Source organism: Spodoptera frugiperda, chromosome 31 (assembly GCF_023101765.2).
Source record: "Spodoptera frugiperda isolate SF20-4 chromosome 31, AGI-APGP_CSIRO_Sfru_2.0, whole genome shotgun sequence".
Taxonomy (NCBI): domain Eukaryota; kingdom Metazoa; phylum Arthropoda; class Insecta; order Lepidoptera; family Noctuidae; genus Spodoptera; species Spodoptera frugiperda.
Genome location: NC_064242.1, coordinates 12,874,036 through 12,895,454, shown reverse-complemented (window position 1 = coordinate 12,895,454; position 21,419 = coordinate 12,874,036). Strand labels below are relative to the sequence as shown.

At 36.3% G+C, this 21,419-nt stretch overlaps 1 protein-coding gene across 1 annotated transcript in view; it reads left to right on the top strand.

Annotated features, from left to right (window-relative positions):
• Nucleotides 1–21,419, top strand: part of LOC118276134 (polycystic kidney disease protein 1-like 3) — a 109,566-nt gene extending 88,147 nt beyond the window's left edge. The window contains exons 4-10 of the mRNA XM_035594322.2: nt 9,262–10,162; nt 10,603–10,715; nt 12,191–12,377; nt 12,959–13,018; nt 16,162–16,351; nt 18,553–18,733; nt 19,110–21,419. Of these exons, the coding sequence (XP_035450215.1) occupies nt 9,325–10,162; nt 10,603–10,715; nt 12,191–12,377; nt 12,959–13,018; nt 16,162–16,351; nt 18,553–18,733; nt 19,110–19,151 (1,611 nt within the window). The 5' untranslated portion in view covers nt 9,262–9,324 and the 3' untranslated portion in view covers nt 19,152–21,419. The remainder of the gene's footprint in view (nt 1–9,261; nt 10,163–10,602; nt 10,716–12,190; nt 12,378–12,958; nt 13,019–16,161; nt 16,352–18,552; nt 18,734–19,109) is intronic.

Sequence of the window (21,419 nt, the reverse complement as noted above, 5' to 3'; positions counted from 1 at the left end):
TATTGTTCCGACTCAGTTAAAAGGAATAGAGGCAGAGATGGGATAAAACCCTAGCCTATAATAGAATCCACATTCACATACCCGTTCGCTGCTTTCACACTGCTACTCACCAAACTTCCACACAACACACTGAATTTACTTAGTACAACTGGGTTCTAAGGAACCAATTCTAGTCTATCCTAGACAACCTTCCGTCTCCGCAGTCCAAGAGTAAGTGCCCTATCGTTTTCATCACATTTGTAACATCTCCTCGCCAGAGCCCCTTTCCCAGGCCAATGCAACCCTTGTTTTATGGCACTTTTTGTGCAATATCCTAATTGTTTCCAGGGACCTTTCGTAGGTCAGCATTATTGCAACCAGATGTGGCGTTTCGTATTGTGTTGTGCGCCCAATGGTCCCACTTTACACTTAAGATCATTTAACAAGTTACAACTCAATTGCCCATTAGTTATCCCAAGTCTGGTTCTCATAAAATATAAGATGAATGGCCTAACATGTGGCTCATTGGAAAGTTGACACTTCAAAGTATTGGGATGCCTTTGTTTATATTTTAGGGGTAGGTACCTGACAGACCATCACATTCCCCCCTCTGAAAATCAGACGCGTGACGCAGTTCAGCGTATGAGCTTTCATAATAGGGCAATAGCAAATAATCATAGTGGTTTACAAAACCATGTCCTCCTCCATGTACATTCATATAGGTATCTGTGTCCAATAAGAATCTATTAAGATTTAACCTAGGCACAGTGTACAAGCATCCTCTTTCCTGCTTCAGCGATTGAGTTAAATTATGTGAATATATATTCAGATTCATCGCACGCCGATTAATTTATCACGGAACTAGTCATATTCCAATACATAAATCTTGAAATTTTTCAAACAATTGTTGTAGCTGTATGTAACAGAGTTGGAAGTCCAAAACAGCGTTCTACCGCTTGATTATACAAACATCTAGTTTGTAAGCTAGTGTATCCTTTGGTCAATGATGAGTAAACCTAGTAGTATGTCCACTGCATAGGCAGCCTACGTGTTCCGGGATGCAGTAGCACAACTGGCAAACTAGCCTGGCCTCCAGTGAATAAGAAAGCGACTCGATACGTTAAAACTCTCGGTTGTAACCAAACACGACATTCACTAGTTTAGGTATAGGTGCTTGAAATTACGTATCTACGCATATGAGTTTTCATAATATAGGGCAACATCAAATATTCGTAGTGGTTCACAAGACCATGTCCCCTACAATCCAATCGGTATTTGAGTCCAATAAGTATCGACTTAGGTATTGTGCCTAAGCATGTTTCCCCTGCTTCTGTTATTGAATTAAAGTGTGTGCATATTTTATTCATGTTTATTGCACGCAGATTACTTATCGTCATTACGGAACCAGTCATGTTCCAATTTATAAGCTTCCGAATTACTAAGCTATGAACTTGTAGTTCAGAGTGCAAAACAGCACCTCTTATTGAATTAAAGTGTGTGCATATTTTATTCATGTTTATTGCACGCAGATTACTTATCGTCATTACGGAACCAGTCATGTTCCAATTTATAAGCTTCCGAATTACTAAGCTATGAACTTGTAGTTCAGAGTGCAAAACAGCACCTCTTATTGAATTAAAGTGTGTGCATATTTTATTCATGTTTATTGCACGCAGATTACTTATCGTCATTACGGAACCAGTCATGTTCCAATTTATAAGCTTCCGAATTACTAAGCTATGAACTTGTAGTTCAGAGTGCAAAACAGCACCTCCTGCTTCATTAGGAGCAGACAGCAACAAACATCTGATTTGTGGGCTAGTTATTTCTTGGAGAATATTGGATAAATTTAACAATTCATCCGCTGCGTGATTGCAATCTACCTGTCCCAGGGTATAATAACAAAACTGGCAATCTAGCCCAATCTCCTTGTGGATCTGAAGGCGTTTCGCCATGTTAAAACACGCGGTTGTGACCAAGTACGATATGTACTCGCTTATACGTATAGGAGTCCTTGCAGTTACGCGTCTATACCATAAAGTACAAGTTGCACTAATATAAGTTTAAGTCTCGTGCATATGGCAATTTGTGTTTCCAACTATAAATTAGTGAATGACTGCTGGCATAAGTCATAATTGGTCATTTCTCTCACGCAAAGTAATTATAATAACGTAACGTCCCTAAAGTTAGCCACATAAGCTATCCAGAACGTTTAACGCTTAAGCCTTAATGATATTTAACTTGTACAGTCGAAACCTAACTGTGTCTCTTCCATTCAAACAACAGTTTAGTTGTTGCATATCGCTCGGCACTAACTCCATGTGGCTCTCGCTGTAGAGCATGAGGGATTTAATCAATTTTAATTTCGACTTTCGAAACTCTCAACAACCAGCACTATATACTTCGACTGCACTTTCTACATATTAATAGGCATGGGAAACCCCATAACATAACTGTCTTCTCCTTCACCCTCACGAAGGATATAAGGCTCGATACTATAACGGGACTGACATTGACCTGCGTTTGACGAATACGTTTAATAATTCGCTTCTATAGCTCCTTCTGCTATTCCATCCGCGTCCTAACACTTTTTGTTGTTTATCAAGTAACAGTACAACCTAGCACATTCTCATCTTTAGATGTGCACGGGAAAATCTAGCTCTGATAAGCAAGTAGATCAGGTCACAACTGAGTACTATTTGAAGCACTGGAGTTTATTTATGTTTGTGCTATCTTCGATCAGGTCACAACTGAGTACTATTTGAAGCACTGGAGTTTATTTATGTTTGTGCTATTTTCGATCAGGTCACAACTGAGTACTATTTGAAGCACTGGAGTTTATTTATGTTTGTGCTATTTTCGATCACCTTTGAAGCACTGGAGTTTATTTATGTTTGTGCTATTATCAGGTACAACTGAGTACTATTTGAAGCACTGGAGTTTATTTATATTGTGCTTTATTCCCCATTGAACTTGCACTTATTGTCAAGTTTGGTAATGTTTGTTAGAGTTTCTATTACCTATGTAAATTATTTTAAACTTGATCACAACAACTCGTAGGTCTCACAAATAATGCCTGATACTATTGGGAATCGAACCCGTGTACAATAATCTCTCCTCACACTTCTACCATACACGTACATCTGCCATTCTACTTCCACTAACTGGCTCTATCGGGAGTCGAACCCGTGTACAATACACATACGACATGTGTCATTCTACCTCCACTCATTTGCCTTTGATACATGATTGCCGTTGCCACTAGAATTTACTTTGTCTAGATGTTAAAAGATGCCGTGGCCTCTGAGTTTGTTTTGTATTTTTTTTTCTCAAAGCAGCCAGACAGACACCGTGTCCCTCATTCAGCTCATATATAAGTAATGGTGATATTCGCCTATTATTTAAGGAAACAAATATTGATTTATTTCATTTGAAAAGTTTATGTTATAATTGTGGTTTCTTTCATAACACCCTTCATTTTCCGTTATCTCTATAATATCCCTACAATTAGTAGATGCAAAGCCACGTCAACCAATCTAACCTAATGAATTACTATCCCTATGGAATGTAACGCAATAGCCTACCATCATCATAATTCTGACACTATGTTACCATGTAACAGTGACACGTCATATTTGTTCTATTAACAGAAGCCAATAGCTTCTGCTAATATCCATTAACTTGTGAAAGAGTAAAATATAGTCCAAAGCCTAATAGATCTCCGATCGCGTATAGATACATTTCATAGTTGTAAAATCCGAATTAAACTGAACGCTTCTGCTTTGGCTGTCTCTGTCCATTGGTCGAGTACAGCAATCCTGTGCATGCTTATAAAATAATTTGTACATACCAGGACTTTTCTGTTAGGTGACGCTAGTCACGCTACCTGAGCTCTCTCTAATACGCCACCGTACTCGTTACCGCTGGACAGAAGCCTCCTACTGCGTTTACTGCCTCCGGCATCGAAGCACGATCGGCACGAAGAGTAATAGCTGAAATGGTCCGCACACAAACATATAAGTTTACATCCCAATACATGAGCCCCCTCCGAGTATAAGAGGTTAGAGCAAATTCAGAATATTTCAGTTTAGGTTTGATTAACTTCAAGCCACCTTTCTAAACTGTAATTTATCAGGCATTACATTGAATTTCACACCTCTACCAAATTTTGTCAGTATAAGTATATAATTAGACAATAGCCCCTGTTATTAAATATTTTGTCAGGGGTTAGTCTCAAATATGAATGCCCCCCTCAGACTCTGGCAGCATAGAATCCATCGTAAACTTCACACAATGTCAATTCATATTGAGACATGTGCTTGTCAATAGTAATTGTTGGAACCAAGCTAGAAACGTGTTAAATATTCAAAATTATTATCAATTTTAGAAGCTGGCAACATCACATTAATATAATGGGCCAGTCTTTATAATCTTGATTAATAAAAGAACACTTAGCTTCGTTCAGGATACTATCGCCACGACTGCTGTCGCCTTCCTCAGCCGAATGTCAAGGAGTCACAAGATATATTAGTTTAATATCCTGGAATTTTAAACAAGAACACACGAGTATCTGATGCAAGAAGATAACCATAGTGACAAATGAACTGTAACACGTTAAGTTCACTCAAATAAAAATATATTGTACAATCTATACATCCATTTGAACAGTTTGTCCCAAAATGTCCACATCTCAAACATCCTTCACTCATATACAATCCACACACACAACTTTTCCTGTAATCAGGCACACTTGCAAACAATTAATTAACTTCTTTCTTTAATATGGCCGTAGAATAGGAATTGGACCGGTCCAACAAATATAAAATTCACCATCTATGTAATAATAAATCCGCTACTTATTAGTCGACAAATGTAGAAACAAAATTTAAACTTATAATCAAAGTATCCATGCGGGAATTGAACCCACGATGACACTCATGAAATAATAAATTATAATTATGCGGGAATTGAACCCAACACAATCTGCGGAGACAGATCTAAACACCTTTGAATCTTAACGTAGTGTTTTTCTTCTTAACACACGCTGTACGTAGTAATTAGCAAAAGCTACTGGATACAAAAGATACACACGTGGGGATTGAACCCACACCCTACACTTGTACATAAATCGAAATAATATTCAACAATAGTCGCTTACAGTAATGAATTAATGCGGGAATCGAACCCTTGACTTACTCTCATTTTTAACTAAAAAGGATTGGGAATTGAACCCATAATCTGCGGAGACAAACTACAAAATAAACATTACTCATGATAAAATAATATGTAAGTGGGAATTGAACCCACGGGTTTTAATAAAGCCGTCTAGTCGTAATTACGTTGTGTTTTATCGTAGTAACCCATAAATAATTCTTCCTCGTTGCACTGAAGTGAATCAGTACATTTAATGACGAGGATCCTGGTCACGGCACCACATGTGACTGTTTCTAGCCTACCCTAGGGTGGATAAATTTTCCGTTTTTCCTAAATCAAGGAGGGATGTTATTCGGCTTACCCTTTCGTGGGAAATGGGCAAGGAACAGAGCCCCGCCATCCGCTCTGTTCTGTAGAGTTCGTCCAGATACTGGTCACTCTCCCACCGTTTCCGATGTTTCACGGGATATTTAATGAATTCCCAACAAATAACATAACTTATTTTATTAGATTGTTCATCATGTTATTTATATATTTCTTCAAAAGTAGTACAAAGGATTAAATAACATAACTTATTTTATTGACTTGTTCATCATGTTATTTATATATATTTCATCAAAAGTAAATACAAAGGATTAAATAACATAACTTATTTTATTAACTTGTTCATTATGTTATTTAAATATGATTTTATCAAAAGCAAGCACAAAGGATAAAATGGGAATTCAGCAAGGAAAAGGATATATTCTAAAGGATGTATTCTAAATTATTTATATTTACTTTACAATAAAGATGACAGCAAAGGGAAAGGGAAGGCAGTGCACTCACAGGAGTACACTCCGGATATGCAAAGGAATAATACAAACAACTGTTGGTCTTGCGTAAGTACCTCCTTAACCCGAACCCCATATCTAAAACGTGTGCGTCGCTCACCATAGTATATGTCGTCGAAGAGTATAGATAGGTATGGCCGCAATGGCGTCGATAGGTCGAGACGAGGCACGTGAATCCTCCTACCGTCCTTCTCGGACTGGCCTAAGCATTGCTTATTTCAAGCAAACCCCAGAAGTGCACGTACAACAAGTAGGTACAGTGGAATGTATTGTTCCGACTCAGTTAAAAGGAATAGAGGCAGAGATGGGATAAAACCCTAGCCTATAATAGAACCACATTCACATACCCGTTCGCTGCTTTCACACTGCTACTCACCAAACTTCCACACAACACACTGAATTTACTTAGTACAACTGGGTTCTAAGGAACCAATTCTAGTCTATCCTAGACAACCTTCCGTCTCCGCAGTCCAAGAGTAAGTGTCCTATCGTTTTCATCACATTTGTAACATCTCCTCGCCAGAGCCCCTTTCCCAGGCCAATGCAACCCTTGTTTTATGGCACTTTTTGTGCAATATCCTAATTGTTTCCAGGGACCTTACGTAGGTCAGCATTATTGCAACCAGATGTGGCGTTTCGTATTGTGTTGTGCGCCCAATGGTCCCACTTTACACTTAAGATCATTTAACAAGTTACAACTCAATTGCCCATTAGTTATCCCAAGTCTGGTTCTCATAAAATATAAGATGAATGGCCTAACATGTGGCTCATTGGAAAGTTGACACTTTAAAGTATTGGGATGCCTTTGTTTATATTTTAGGGGTAGGTACCTGACGGACCGTTTTCTCAAATTAGAGCACAATACAGCCTTGAAGATAGAAAAAGAAGGGAAATTGTTAATAAATCTAAGTGAAACCGTTCGGCTCGAGCCAAATACGGTCAATATTTCATGGACCCACGTTTCAATTTGTAGGATTGCGTGAAAAATCGTGAAGAGCCTCCTCCTTCGCAAATACTGTGTAATACAGTCATTTATTTCTATTTTCAGTAATGCGGAATTGAAAATGGCAATCGGAAAGTTCAGGGCGAAATTGCTTCGAGTTATTTGCAGCAAATAATCCGTTTTAATTTGTGTTTTTTTCCCCCATAAGTAAACAGGAATTTGATTTTTACCTTTTCTTAGAAACGTTGTATTGTAAAGAGCAACTCAAGTTCTTGGAACCGATAAGATAAACCATTTGTATTCAGTTTTCAGTCAAAACAACTTTTGCTTTAATGTTGTGTTTATCAATGAGAAAGCCTATCTAAGAATCTGTTTGATTTTATCCCTTACTGACGGAATAGGAAATATATTTTAGTTTTAAACATTTTAAACCCATTATTGTAATATTGACTTACTAAATTATTTGCAACTTTAATGGACATGTAGTGGAACTTCGAATAATAATACTCACTTGCGATCTTATTGTCACTCTCGGAGACATTTAATGGTTACTTAAAGTATTCCTTAGTAACGATTTTGATCTGAAAATCATTGCTAGTGAAAGAACATATAGACTTTTTATTCCATGGAGCCGAAGCGAAGCCGCTGACAGAAGTATAATATAAAATAATCAAAAAACAAACAAATAAACACAAAACTTTCTCGAAACAGCCAACAAAAATTACACACACAATTATTTTGCATACATTAAACCGAAACCAACTAGTTTCTCTATAAAATTCAAGTTAAACAAACCACGAAATAATACAATTAAAATCAACTGTCCAGCGTTGGAAGTTCACTCTGGAGTTTGGGAATCAACGCTCGCTGCAGTCAAACTGCGGTGTGGTGGAGCTCGCTTCCCGCGGAGTACGCCGCATACATTAACTAGTTATTGCACGAATTTTAGCTCCACGCTTCAGTATAGGAAAGTCTCTAGTGTTATTTTATTTTTGGTAGGGATTATCCACGTGTTTTGACTAATTTTTGCTAGTTATAAATCCTATGGAGCCGAAGTATAAGTAAAATAACATTTAAAATAAATCTTTCTCCCTATAACATGGGACTTATAACACAAATGGTAAAAAGTGGGTGTACATTGCATAGCGGCATTGCGTGCCGTAATGTGCACCTCTGCCTACCCCTTCGGGGACAAAAGGCGTGACGTTGCAAAAAAAAAATGTTAAGCACAAAAATACAATACCTGAGAAAGAAAATATTGATAAAGAGTTTTAATGTCCTTCATTACCGTTAATGGGACTAATACCGTTACTAACAAAAATCTAGATTAATTACAAGCACATGCTTGTCTTAGAATATACAGAATATACTGACAAAATAAATTAGCTGCTATCAACTCCATACCACCTACAATGAACTATCTAATCCTGAATGGGGCTCTAAGAGACCAAGATAATACAGTGACAGTCTGCAAATTGCTCAAGATTGCTTGTAATCCACAAAGGCAGGTTGCATAACTGTGACGTCACAGCTAAGTAATAATGAAACATTTAGTAGGTATTAAAGATACCCCGAGCTATAGTTGGAGTTGAGAACTTCTTGGCAGGCTTAGTCCGGGCGGCTCGATTGCGTAATTGGTTCATTTCGGTTTGGCGAATTTGAACTATGAGGTATTTTTGAAAGGTTACATTGAAATGTGTCTGTAAATGGTGTATTTGGGCAGTGATAGTAATGACGTAAAAACAAATAACAACAATATTCATTGTTTCAAATATTAATACATAATATATTCTGTACGTTACTCACGGATCAGTAAACAAAATAAATAAATCAGAACAGACCAAATATAGATATCTTTATTACATTATCCGGTGGTATATTTCCAGGAATGCATGTTATTTCCAGACAACAATCTTTATGAACCTCGACTGCCAACTATTTCTAGGAAAACAAAGGATCATCCATTTTACCTTAACACCGGTCTAATACCAAAAGACTTAATTACTTGATGTATTTTCCGTGTATCACAAAGAGACAACAAACCTAATTTCGTTATGAATCATCATAATTAAGACGAAACGTTGGGAGTAGAAATGAATAACATCCCTTTGTATGACAACCAAAATATCACACGACCCAGACCTTATGATAAATTATAAGAGATTATGGCTCTCAGCTCGTTTTACTTAAACAGCATTAAGATTCATGGCCCGAGACTGTAAACAAAGAAGTTGAAATTGCGGCTTTACAATCGGATTAGGAAGTTGAGTTATAAATTTCGATGAAGCATAAAGAATACTAAATCCGCAAACGTTCTAAAACTTTTGGTTAAACTTCTGGTTTTTGTTTCAGACACAATGATGAATCAAACGCGAGACGTCCGAAGTGAGGAGTGAACTGAGAGAAGACTCCAGCATGCTTCACAGGACCTCATCTTCACGTCGACGGCGCGCCTCCAGAAGTGCAGCCACCTCACCGCAAGCAAGGTCACCGAGAGCATCAGCACAACCGTCTCGGCGAGCCTCCTTAGCAGCCACAGAAACCGACGAAGAAATGGAGCCAACTCCACCTCCACAAAGAAGCCCACGGGCAAGCCTTGCGCCAGATGTCGCGATTGACTATCATCGGAGCCCACGACACTCTTTGGTCCCTGAAGTTAGATCAGCCAGAAATTCTATAACACCAGATACAGCTTTACAGCCGAGAAACACTCTGGGACCTTCTAGAAACAACTTAGCTGTCGATATGAATTACGGATCGAGACTAAGCTTAAATCCTCAAGACTTCAACAGGAGTCCAAGAAACAGTATTACTCCAGATGCCACAGCTAGAAGCCCGAGACGAAGTCTGGTACCAGAGGGTACGTCATGGAACCAGCCTCGTAACTCCTTGGTGCCAGACGTCGGTAGAAGTCCCCGCCACTCAGTAGCAAGTATTCAAATAGACCCAGCTCGGAGTCAGAAGGATTTAGGTCCAAGTCCACGGACAAGTCCACGAGGCAGTATAGGACCAGAAGCAGCGTTGAAAAAGGAGATACAGGAAATGAATAGGAGTCCCAGGGGTTCTTTGATTCCTGATTCTCAACGAAGTCCTCGAGGAAGTATTGCACCATCAGAGAGGAGTGCGCGGGGAAGCTTAGTAACAGGTGAAGGCGAGGCAAGTAGGATAAGCCCTAGGGGAAGCCTGACGTTGACGTTTCAAGAGCCTTTGGTGTCTAGAGAAAGACGAGCCAGTGAAGACAGTCAGACAGCAGGTAGGCATGAATATAATACACTCATATTTTAGCACAACTATGTAAATGGTTCAATTAACACGATTAATAGAGAGACTAAATATAAGCGGCACAAAATTAAACTATAAATTGTTGCCAGCCGTGTTATTATAACGGAGCGCTAGTTACATTTAAATTAAGTAGCTTGATGGCTTACTCAGAATAATCTCTATTTTGACAGTTTGTCGTGAATCAAATTGAGTGCGTAATTTGCAAGCTTAGTTCGACCTTTAGTTTATTCTTTTACATCATGTTTTCAATTATGTTAATACTTGTCTTGGTGCTTGCTGTCTTTATGTTCGTCATTTTCGTAATAGCTTTTATTCGTCAATTGTTTCGAATTTATTCATTAGTTTATTATTGAATGACTCTCTTAACTACAAATTATTTGTATTTTAAGCTTTCTTTGTAATTCTGTTCAGCTACCCGTGGAAGAAGCGTGTCTCCCTACAGATCCTCGGTGGTTGGCAGGCAGACAGGTACTGGGGCTCCTTCTGACCCTGGCTCACGTCGGGCCTCCAGTTCAGTAAGTCAGGTAAGACAATAAATTAACACTTCGTGTTTGAAACATTTTTAAAGATTTGATACGTTTGGTATACAGACAGGGTATGAGCTGATGATAGGCTCTTTATTTCGATAGGGTGAAGATTGCGGGCGAAACCACTGGCAGAATCTAGTTATGAATATTATTGATCACCTTAGGAGATAATTGTTATGGACCTTAATATTAATTTATAATTGAAACATGGGTATTGGGAGACGAGAAAATGTACTAGTTAGTCATGATAAGACGATACCTACCATCTAATTAGCTACAAAACTATTACTTAGTCGCTCAGTACATAAAGATATTGAACAACATTTTACAGGGAATTTCAATAAATACATTTATATTCTCTCAAAAATATTTTGAACATTTTAAACGGTCATATACCGAGAATTGTTATTGAAATGAATTTTCAGGGAACCAGCCAATTACTGTCGTAAATCGAGCGAAAGCAATATTAAAGATCATAAAGTTTACGAATGAAAAGATGGAAAGCAATTACTTAGAGGACTTTAAAATAAAATTGTTTACAGACCTTATAAAATGTAATGTCGGTACGTATCCGCCATAGTCGCCAGCATTTTTAACCACTCCAGTTTCATTATTTCATTGGATTTTCGACTTTATGTTTAAAGCAATAAAGTTGAAAATCAGAAAAGAGTGGGTTGACATGTTGTCCACTTTACCACGTCAAACTAGTATAGGTGTTAACAAAGTTACCAAGTCCAAATCTAAATCAAATAGCGTGACAATTCCATATACTTAATCCTTTACGTCACCAAAGCTCAGTTCGTTAGTTCATACATAATTACTTAATCTAAACCACTATAAAACTTTCACAATTTCCATACAAAAGTCCAGTTAATGAACAACTAATGTCGAAAACATCACGAAATACGGAAGGTGAATGACCAATAATGGTGTTGAAATTATTAGTTTTTTCAACTAGTACATGCAATTGCTGAAGTTAGCATGCAAGTAATACTGTTTTCAACATGCAATATACCCTAATTATGTACTTACATTAACCACGCCACTAATTAAGATTGATATTTTGAAAGCTAATCTTGATTCTATTAAGTGTTTCGTTCACGGCATCGGTTTAATTATTTCAAACCTTTAAGTTGCAATATAATAAACGAATATTTATTTTTTACCTTAATTAATATATTAAGTTACAGTTTAACCGAAATATGTTATTCTGTGAAATTAAAATCAAAGCAAGGTGCTTTTTAACATTCAAAATTATCACCGAGATAGTTTTCGATCAAATTCGTAGGCCTCGTAGCTTTTGCTACGCCGTTTGCTACGGTTGCTATGCCGTGCTACGAAAATCGTATCAACAGGAACATTGGCAAATAGAATAATTTTATTTTTAATTCGACAATCGATCAAATTCTTTAGGAAAACTTAAAACTTAGGAATTTAAAAATTAAAAATATATTTTTTTCCCAATTTATCAGGTGTCAGGTGATGAGCAGCGTCGTCTTTGCGGTGAGCATGCCAAGTATAGTGACAGGAGCGGCCTCGGCCTGGGCATGGGCCTCACCACCTACGGCTCCGTGGCCTATCAGCTCAAGGATGCAAATATGGAAGCCTCTGGAACTGTCGACTTCATCTGCAGAGCTGCCAAGATTATGAATAGGACTAGTAAGTAAAATTATATTTGTAACTTATTTAATTTTGGTTGGCATGGAGGCTGGGCAACTGGCTGCCATGCAATGTGTTGTGGTATTGATTCCTGCACGGAACAACTCTTTGTGTGATCCACAATTGTATGTATGTTTGTTAACTCATCCACGTTAATATGTGCTATTATATGACTGAATTGATTTTATGATAAAAATAAGTGTTTAAATCGCTGCGTCACTTCGATAAATTGCTAAGACTAAAAACATTATAAATAAAAATAATTGAATTCAGAGTGCATTCTCTAAAAATAATTGTTCACGTCCAAAAACAATTCCAATCTAATAGAACCTTCATTATGAAACCAAGCTTTATCAAGAACAAAACAAAAAAATGGACAAAGAAACATCAATTCCATTTAGAAGATTTGTATCTCCAAATATTTTTAACAGTGAGTTACAAAGAAATATATATCTGGGAATAATGGCCCGTTTATCACGTCAATGTGTCGAAACCGACAAGCTGTGATGGACGAACAAAAAAGATTCAATATCTGATACTGAATCTGAATCATTCAGTCAAACGTAATGTTTTTGTTTCAGTTCTCATGACCGTGTTCCTCGTCTTCCTGTCGACGCTACCTATTTTAATGGTGATAATGGGTGAGTATTTTGGGATTTTTATGTATTTATTTAATGTGATTTCTATCAATGTTTCAAATATCTTTAACGATGAACCCGTAGATAAAAATCAATAGGGAAACTGAAGACATTGGCGTCTATTGTAGTACATTGACAAAAATATATTAAAACACTAAAATTATTTACGAAATATTATTTTTGTTACTCCCTTTAAGAGGAACACAAACTTGGATAATAGGGGTTGTAGTAAAAATACAGCACAGCAAATCTTCTTGAAGAATATATTCCATGATGTTACATTGTATGCCTCCTTGAATAATAAGTTCCATGAATATAATACTCACAAAAAACATCGTTATCTTGACTCTTCAATACTGTGAACACATAAGATTTTTTACAGAATAAAATGCCACACATTACTACTTATAGCTGAACTTATCTCGAAACATTTGGATGTGTGTATATTTCTCAAGCTTTGTGTAAAAGAATAGAGCCCATTATGACATTCAGAATACTCCGACGTCTGAACGACTTCGCAGATAAAGTGGTCATATCCATTTAATGGAGAAATTTAACGTTACATCGAAGGATACTGGCCAGTGTGACCTTGGGTTGGAAGAAATTTTACGATGAAATTTCACTCGTTGAAGGTCCCATTTTGTGGTTTAGGGAGATATTTAGAGATGTTCTTTATGATAGCCATGAATATTAAGTGGTATTGTGCAAGTAATGATATGACTCTCGTGATAAAATACTCATGTTTCGTTGCTTTTGACATACTTATTATTGTTTTGTGTTAGGATCTTTTGACTTCAATATTAGATTAAGTTTCATTACTTGGCTTAGTGTGTGAAATTTCGGCTATGTTCAATTATAATTGAAAAACAACCTTGTCTTTCCTAAATGTTTAGCAAAGAACTGCACACCTACAATTACAGGACTCGGAAAACAAAATAACACATTTTAAAATATTGTAACCACATTTTATAGTCTTCGAAAAGTTGTAGCAGATGTCATTAGGCGGCGGGTAGCAACAGCCACACAGCGACACCGCGCGGCCTCGTACAGCCACGGAGATAAAGCTTAAACCAAAGTTGACATAAATCTGATAAGTCGACCCGGACGAGATGCGCACCTAATGAAATTACAAACTGACAGACATCGTAAAATGACGCCTGAAAAAGTGAAAGGAAAAACTTTGTAAATAAGTTTATTGATTAAAAGTAGGCTCTAATGGACGCTCGTCAAGGAGCCCCGCAGTATTTTGATTGAAGTTGGCAACTTTGGACAAGTTTGAACAAGTTTCAAGGGTCAGAGAAATGGCGATAATCTATTACTACTTTAGTGTTGAATAGGAGCGGTTGTGATTTTGTTATAGAACTGAAATTCGGTAAATTGTGACTGAATAACTTCATCATATTTTTTTATGTAGCCATTATACGTTACTATAACTTTGTACCTAGCTTTGAAAACCAGCTACGTATGTAAAAACACAAAGATGCTCTCAGCATCCTATGACGACAGTCCTCAACGATCCACCTGATCATTAATTCCACACATAACCTGGACGCCCCCTGGATTCGCTCATGAATATTCAAATTAATTAATACTCAGCTGATTGAGCTGTTTCACTTGATTGTAGAGTCGCTCCAATAACTTTCAGAGTTGCTCATTACTCGCTACCGATATGGTGCCTGACAGGCTAATTAAATTCTACTAGCTTTGTCTATTAATAACATCTTGGCTGGGGTTTAACAACGTTTAGTGTAGCAAAAGTCCTTAGTATATTTACTTAAGTAAAGAGAAAATAGTATTTTGACTAAACATGATATGTTACATGGAGATGAAACGTTTAGATCAGTGTCAGAATATGTAAATGAAAATCTTGGTTAGTTCTATTAATATATTTATTTGCAAGATTTTATCATAAGTCCTGTTCTTGTCTCTCCATTTCCTTTCCAAAATTTAATTAAATTAAGCGAGGCAGAGGTTTGAATAAAGTACAAATATTAATTTCTAACAAATCTAAATGAGCCAGTCAAACAATGATATTTGATTTGGAAGAATGAGTACATGAGCCGTTAGAAAATGTTCTTCATTTATTTCATGGTCTTATAACACTAATTTTATAACTGTGAAAGTTTGTTTGTTTGGATGTTTGTCCGTCAATCACGCTGAAACTACTGAACGGATTTTGATGAAATTTGGTATAGAGACATAGTATGAGCTGATTTGGGTGATACTTTTTATCCCACGAGAACGCGGGCGAAGTCGCAGAAACTAGTAATATATAATCCTGAATCCTTATATTCACGGGAAACTAAAACAAAACAGAATTTCCCTTCAGCAACTCTTTAGCTTCGTAGAAAAAAGTAACATATGTACGCTTGCCAGCAAATAGTCACTACAAGACGATAAACTAAACATTTTAGGTCAAACCTGTGCCAAGGTTATGATAATTCGAACACATATTTCGTGTTTTGGGACGCCAATAAAATCGTATAAGGAACGATCACCGATCACTCGATGTTGTACAGTAATCGATTGGTTATACTCGAACTAATATTTGTACAGTCAGGCTCGGTTTAATCAACGCGTTGATCGGTAAATCCAGTGCGTACCGGTATAATTCGGTTCGTGAGGCACCGTCCAGGGAAATGAGGTCGATCACATTATCCGACGATTGTTGATTGTACTTACATGTAGATCTGGTCTCAATTGGTACATTTTGACCTACTTATGTTTTGATATCTTCATCAATCAGATTTCTATCTATAGAAAATATAAAAATATTGCTCGTAGAATAGGCCAATTATCAATCTTCCCAATCCCAATTCCTCAACAACCCTTAAATTCCTAACCCCCAAAATGCCCAGCAACGCACTTATAACGCCTCTGGTATTTCAAGTGTCCATGGGTAGCAGTGATTGCTTACCATCAGGTGATGTGATCCGTGTGCTCATTTACCGTCTTATTCCATAAAAAGTAGCTTAAAGAGTGTTAGTAATTTATTTCTCCAGGCTGGAAGGTAAGCTCCAGCATAATTTTTACTTGCAGACCAATTAATGTCAGTCAAGGTTATTGAACTATTTAGCTAAAAACAAAGAGCTAATACTAAAGTAAAGTCTAAATATCTATTATACTAATAAAACCTTCTTCCACAGGTGTCCACTACATTCGGGATTGTCCAGCCCAGCCTCGAATACCAGTGTACATGATAGTAGGGGGCATCATGGGAGGGGCAGGTATCTGTTGGCTGCTGTTTGCGCAGCTGGTCAATAGAAACTCCAACACATCAGCCAGCGTGGTTGAGAAGATCCTCGCGTCATTACTCTCAATATTTCTGCTGGTTTGGTAAGTTGTATGTCTAGTAACATGAACTTAGAATTTGGTCCTTTAAATTATATATTTTGGCATAAATAAGAGTAATTTGAACGATGATATAAAGAAAAGGTTTAAAGATATCTCTGAAAAGGGCATCTTTGCACATTTTTAAGCCAATAAATTGATTAGCACACGTGTTGGTCTTATATTCGTGGGGACATGTCTAAGACCGCTTTGTCAATCCGCATTGCAATTGTAATGAATGCTTCAAACCTTCTCCGTGCGAGAAGATGAGGCCTTTGGTCACCAGTTGCTACTAAAAAGCTTGTTGATATTGATGATGAAACTGACTAGTAAAATTACAAAGATAGCATTTATTAAAGTTAAAAATCTACATGACAACGTTACTGCTATAAAATCAAAAGTGAGGATTCAATATTTTTTCTCTCACGAAACAATATTGATGGAAACGACTGCTTTGTATACAACAATCTGTCGATACGTCAACAAGGCTGCGGTACCTGTCAGGTGAATGGAAGAGCAGCCTTTAATAATTAAATCGCAAATTTCTCGTGTAACTAAGAGCATGATATAATGGCTTTCAATTATAAATTGCTTCCTCAATGGACGGATCATTATTTTAATTTAAAGTGTAATTTATATTGACTTTTTGGTGTTGAAGGATAGGTAATGTCATTGTAGAGACAGCCTATATGAGCTGGTATTATTTGTGGAAGATTTAGTCTTCTTATTTATTTTAATTTTTGCTGTGGTCAACAGGTATTGTATGTACTGTATTTCTCACCTTTTTACAACCTTTTTTTATACTTTAGAGCAAAGAAATAGAGCTACCAACATTTTTTTTTAATGTTAAAGAAAAGAGGGATTTTTTACTTAAAAAAAAGTTCAGTTTACAAAAAAATCTCTCATTTTATATATAATTTAATTGCCTGTCACAGGAAATACGTTACCAATAAAAAAAATGTAGTTCTAAAAAATATTTATCAAGAAAGGAAAAAGAAAGTACTTGTAGTGGCTTTATTTCTTTGCTCTTGGGAGCAAAGCTGTGTTTAATTATGGTCAATAAATAGCTTTATGACTATAGTTTTATGACATATGAACTAATTTCCCTTATCCTACTTATACCACATATCTACAATGGAAATATTCAAAATATAGATCCTATTTTTTTAGCTGCCCATAAAGTTAACAATGTCGTTATTTGTTTGAGGTAGTTGTTATTTACAATGTCAAATAACATAGTAAATGCAATTTGTTTTGTCAGATTGCTTTTGTTCTATGTTCTACTTTGTGATGAAATGAGGTTAATGTAGTTTTATTGTTTTTTGTTAGATTTTCTTTAGCTTTTGGAGACGTAGTTTTAAATAAAGTTATGAAGAAATATTGTCTGGTAATCTTTCTGGTTAAATTTAATAATATAACGGAGGTATATGTAGGTACAAACTGTCTGTCTTATTCTTTTTTTTAACACGTTAACCGCCACGTCCTTCACTGGTGACCGATGCTTAGAGGAGGATTTGCCTTCTACAGTTTTCTTTAAGCAGTTAATGCATTACTAAGAAAAAAAAATACATGTCTTTCGAATACAGAATAATTCATTGGTCAATTTGTGAGAACTGATAAATCGTGTTGGACAACGTCTTAGACTGAGAAGGCTGTTGACATTTCTAAACCTGAATCTATAAAACTAATTTCAAACGCTTTTAAAAATGTTTTCTGTAAAACGAATTACATTTTCTCCAATAATCTTTAATTTTAGATTTTATTCTCATTACTTTACGGTCGACAGGTGATTTGTCAAATTGAAAAAATGGTTGTAGATTAAAGGGAATAATTGGTAGTTATAATATTATTAACGCCTTTTTTATGACAGAGCGGTCGGCATCTGGGTGTTGTAAAACGTTAATTGGTAAAAAGGTTGATAAATTGCCCAGGTAAAATAATTGTAATAATTAAAAGTTATTATGACAACCTTCTTCACCGTTATTAAAACAGAATCAGTCGAATTCAAAGCAATGAAACAATGAATTTATTTTTGCAATGCGCTACAAAAGAGCACTTTTACACGTTAAAATTATTTTATATAAAAAAAATCTAGATGTGGTTAAGGTATAAGCATTTATCGAATTCTCGTATCTGGCATTGATACTGTTTCTAACCTTTTACATATTTACCTATTTTTTGCCATTCTAAACAGAATTCTTCCACAGGTTTGCGTTTGGCAATTACTGGACCCTGCAAATCATGTGGCCGGACTACGCCCCGACGCTGTTCGAGCCGAACCAGTGGTGTCATAAGACATTGTACGTGTTCTCGCTGACTCAGCTGGGCGTGGTGTGGGGTCTAATGGCCCTGGTCCTGCTGCTACTGCTAGCCCTCGCAGTTTGTCAGGTAATAGCCCAGGTATACTATGAAAATTGATTACATTTCCTAGAATTTTCCCTCAAACTGCTGCTACAGAAGAAAAGGTAAAAATATGTATTTATATGATTTAGTATACAGTTTTATATTACCTAGGGTTTAGAGCTCGAAAACAATCTGTTATTATAAACATACTTTTAAAAGTCAAATTCTTAAACTTACGCTGAAAAGGGTCTTGGGAAAATTGGGTATAAATATTGCCTATGCAAATGCGGTAACGTAAAGTTTTTAAGACTATGCTAAGTAAATCCCTCATAAACCACACACTTAAGTTTACGCTTTATTGGCGGTTTTATGGGAGGAGAGGGTATCGTAGAATATGTTAATCATTTGTTTTTTTGTATAGGTGTTCGGCTGCGGCTGGTTAGGGCCGCCAAGATACAAGTAGCAACGGCGCAGCGTCGTGCTAGAGCTGTGGCACAGAAACATCAATAACACTATGGACGTCGCGGGCGCCCTGCTGCCCTTCACTCAGGTAGTGCGGCCTGAGCTCACCATCCACGTACAGGAGGTGCTCACTCAGGCCGACAAGGAAGCAGACGGCTCTAAGCCCAGGAACACGATCCCAGAAATAAACGAACCAAGTGATAAAGACGATGAAGTTAACCTTAAAAGTGTACATATTAACAAAAGTGCTAACGACAATGGTAGTAGGAAATACTGTGACAAAAGTGCTAATGGTAAGAATAGTGAAGTAAGAAGCTGCGATGTGGTGACAATGAAGAACCCAAGGAAGGGCAGCCCTGCCTGATGGTTGTTGGTCGTGCTGCCATCGCACGGCAAAAAGCATGTACATTTCGAAGCGACAGATAAGATATATTACTTCTGAATTCTCACGGATGATCTTTCACTGTCGAGCTAAATGTCGAACTAGTACTTTTTCTTGTTTAATAACCAAACTTGTTCATTCAAAAGTCATGTCTAAATATCGGAAATAAAGTCTATAATAGAGTGGGTGAAAGACAAAACTGATGTCCTCTCAGGGATTAGAAGTTAGTGCTTGGTATAATAAAGAATATCGATTCATTTCGAACTTGTGGTAAACCCTTCTAAAAACTGTTGAACTTTCAAAATCAAATATAAATGTCAAGTATATCGCTGTAGAAATAGGACAATGCTTTGCTTACAAAAGCTAAACATTGTATATAAATACAACCTACAAAATATACCGATTTCTCCAGCGTTGCTTAGTACATAACAAGAACCTTTTAAATCATTCACTCTACAATCTAAATAAAAGCTAAAAAGCAAACCTATGTGACTGACAGCTGGAATCCAGACTTAGGATGAAGATTTGATTTTTTAATATAGCATCTATTCTTCAAGGATTTAAAGTTGAAAATACCGTGTTCGATATTTACGCTCGTCAGTGTACCGTTGCTTTGTCAGTGCTTGTCAACTCCGTGCTCAAACTGCTTTCTATATAAACATACCTACTTCTTATAGTATATCTAAAATGTGCATAAATATCATTATAGTATAAAGTATATATGTATGTGATAGTAGTTTTAATTTCTTTATACTTTGTCTTCAAATGGTAAATGTGCTGTTTCTTAATCGTTAAGATACAACGAATATTTATTAGTGCTTTTTATATTGTATTGTAAATATTTGTATCAGTAGGTATGTCATATCAGGTAACATATTGTAGCATACATATCCTATAGCGTTATTATTGTATTGTAGATAGAGCTCGGGAACGGATTGGGTGGGATAAAGTGGGTTTTTGTGACTCAAGTGAACCGTAAATGGAAATATGTACAGAATTATTCGTGAAACTAATATAACAAGTATTCAGTTATAACGTATTGAAATATTTATAACAGTATTGATGTTATCAAGCCATTTTACCCTATGAATATAAAGGTCCCATTCAACCGTCCCATGGGCATTATTGGACATATATCGAGAAACACCATTTATATCATAGATTGTAATATAAAATAAATATTTTGTGTGCACCTATTATATCTATATACTTATAAATTGTACTAAATGTCTGATTATCGTAAGTGACACAGCCTTGTAGCGTCACTCGAGACATTGTAAAAAGAGATGGAAAAAGAAATAAACAGACATGAATAATAAATGTACAGAGGATAATATTTTAGAGGAAAAATTTCACGTCATTCACAGCTTGTCATAAGCAAACAAAAAGCTCCCGGAAAATGATGGGCTCATAATTAAATTTTCCCAATTTTTACAAAGTCCCGAGTTTCGATACAGAGTGTTCACGAAAACTGCATGGAACAGGCTTTAATAGAGACTTTATGTGAAAACATATTTTTATAGAAGAGGAAATATGGAAGATATGTTTATAAATATTTGTATTAATGTGCTTTTAGGTACAATTCTGAATACAGCCAGTACATAACGTAGTGGACTTTTGTATTTACATCAAACGAGTTCTTTTTTCTTTTATACTCATTGCTGCATATGAAATATTTTGTATAAATGAAAACTCTTTACAAAAAGGTAACTCTATAGATTTCTATAGGCTTTTACAAATGAAGAGTTGCTTTACTCTTTATATTTTGAATTGGAAATGGAAAATACTTTCTTGATACTGAAAAAGGGTCGTTGTAAATGCTAATAGATTTTGAGTGAATGAAAATATTTGTACCCATGTACCTACATATGTCAAAATCATTTCTGA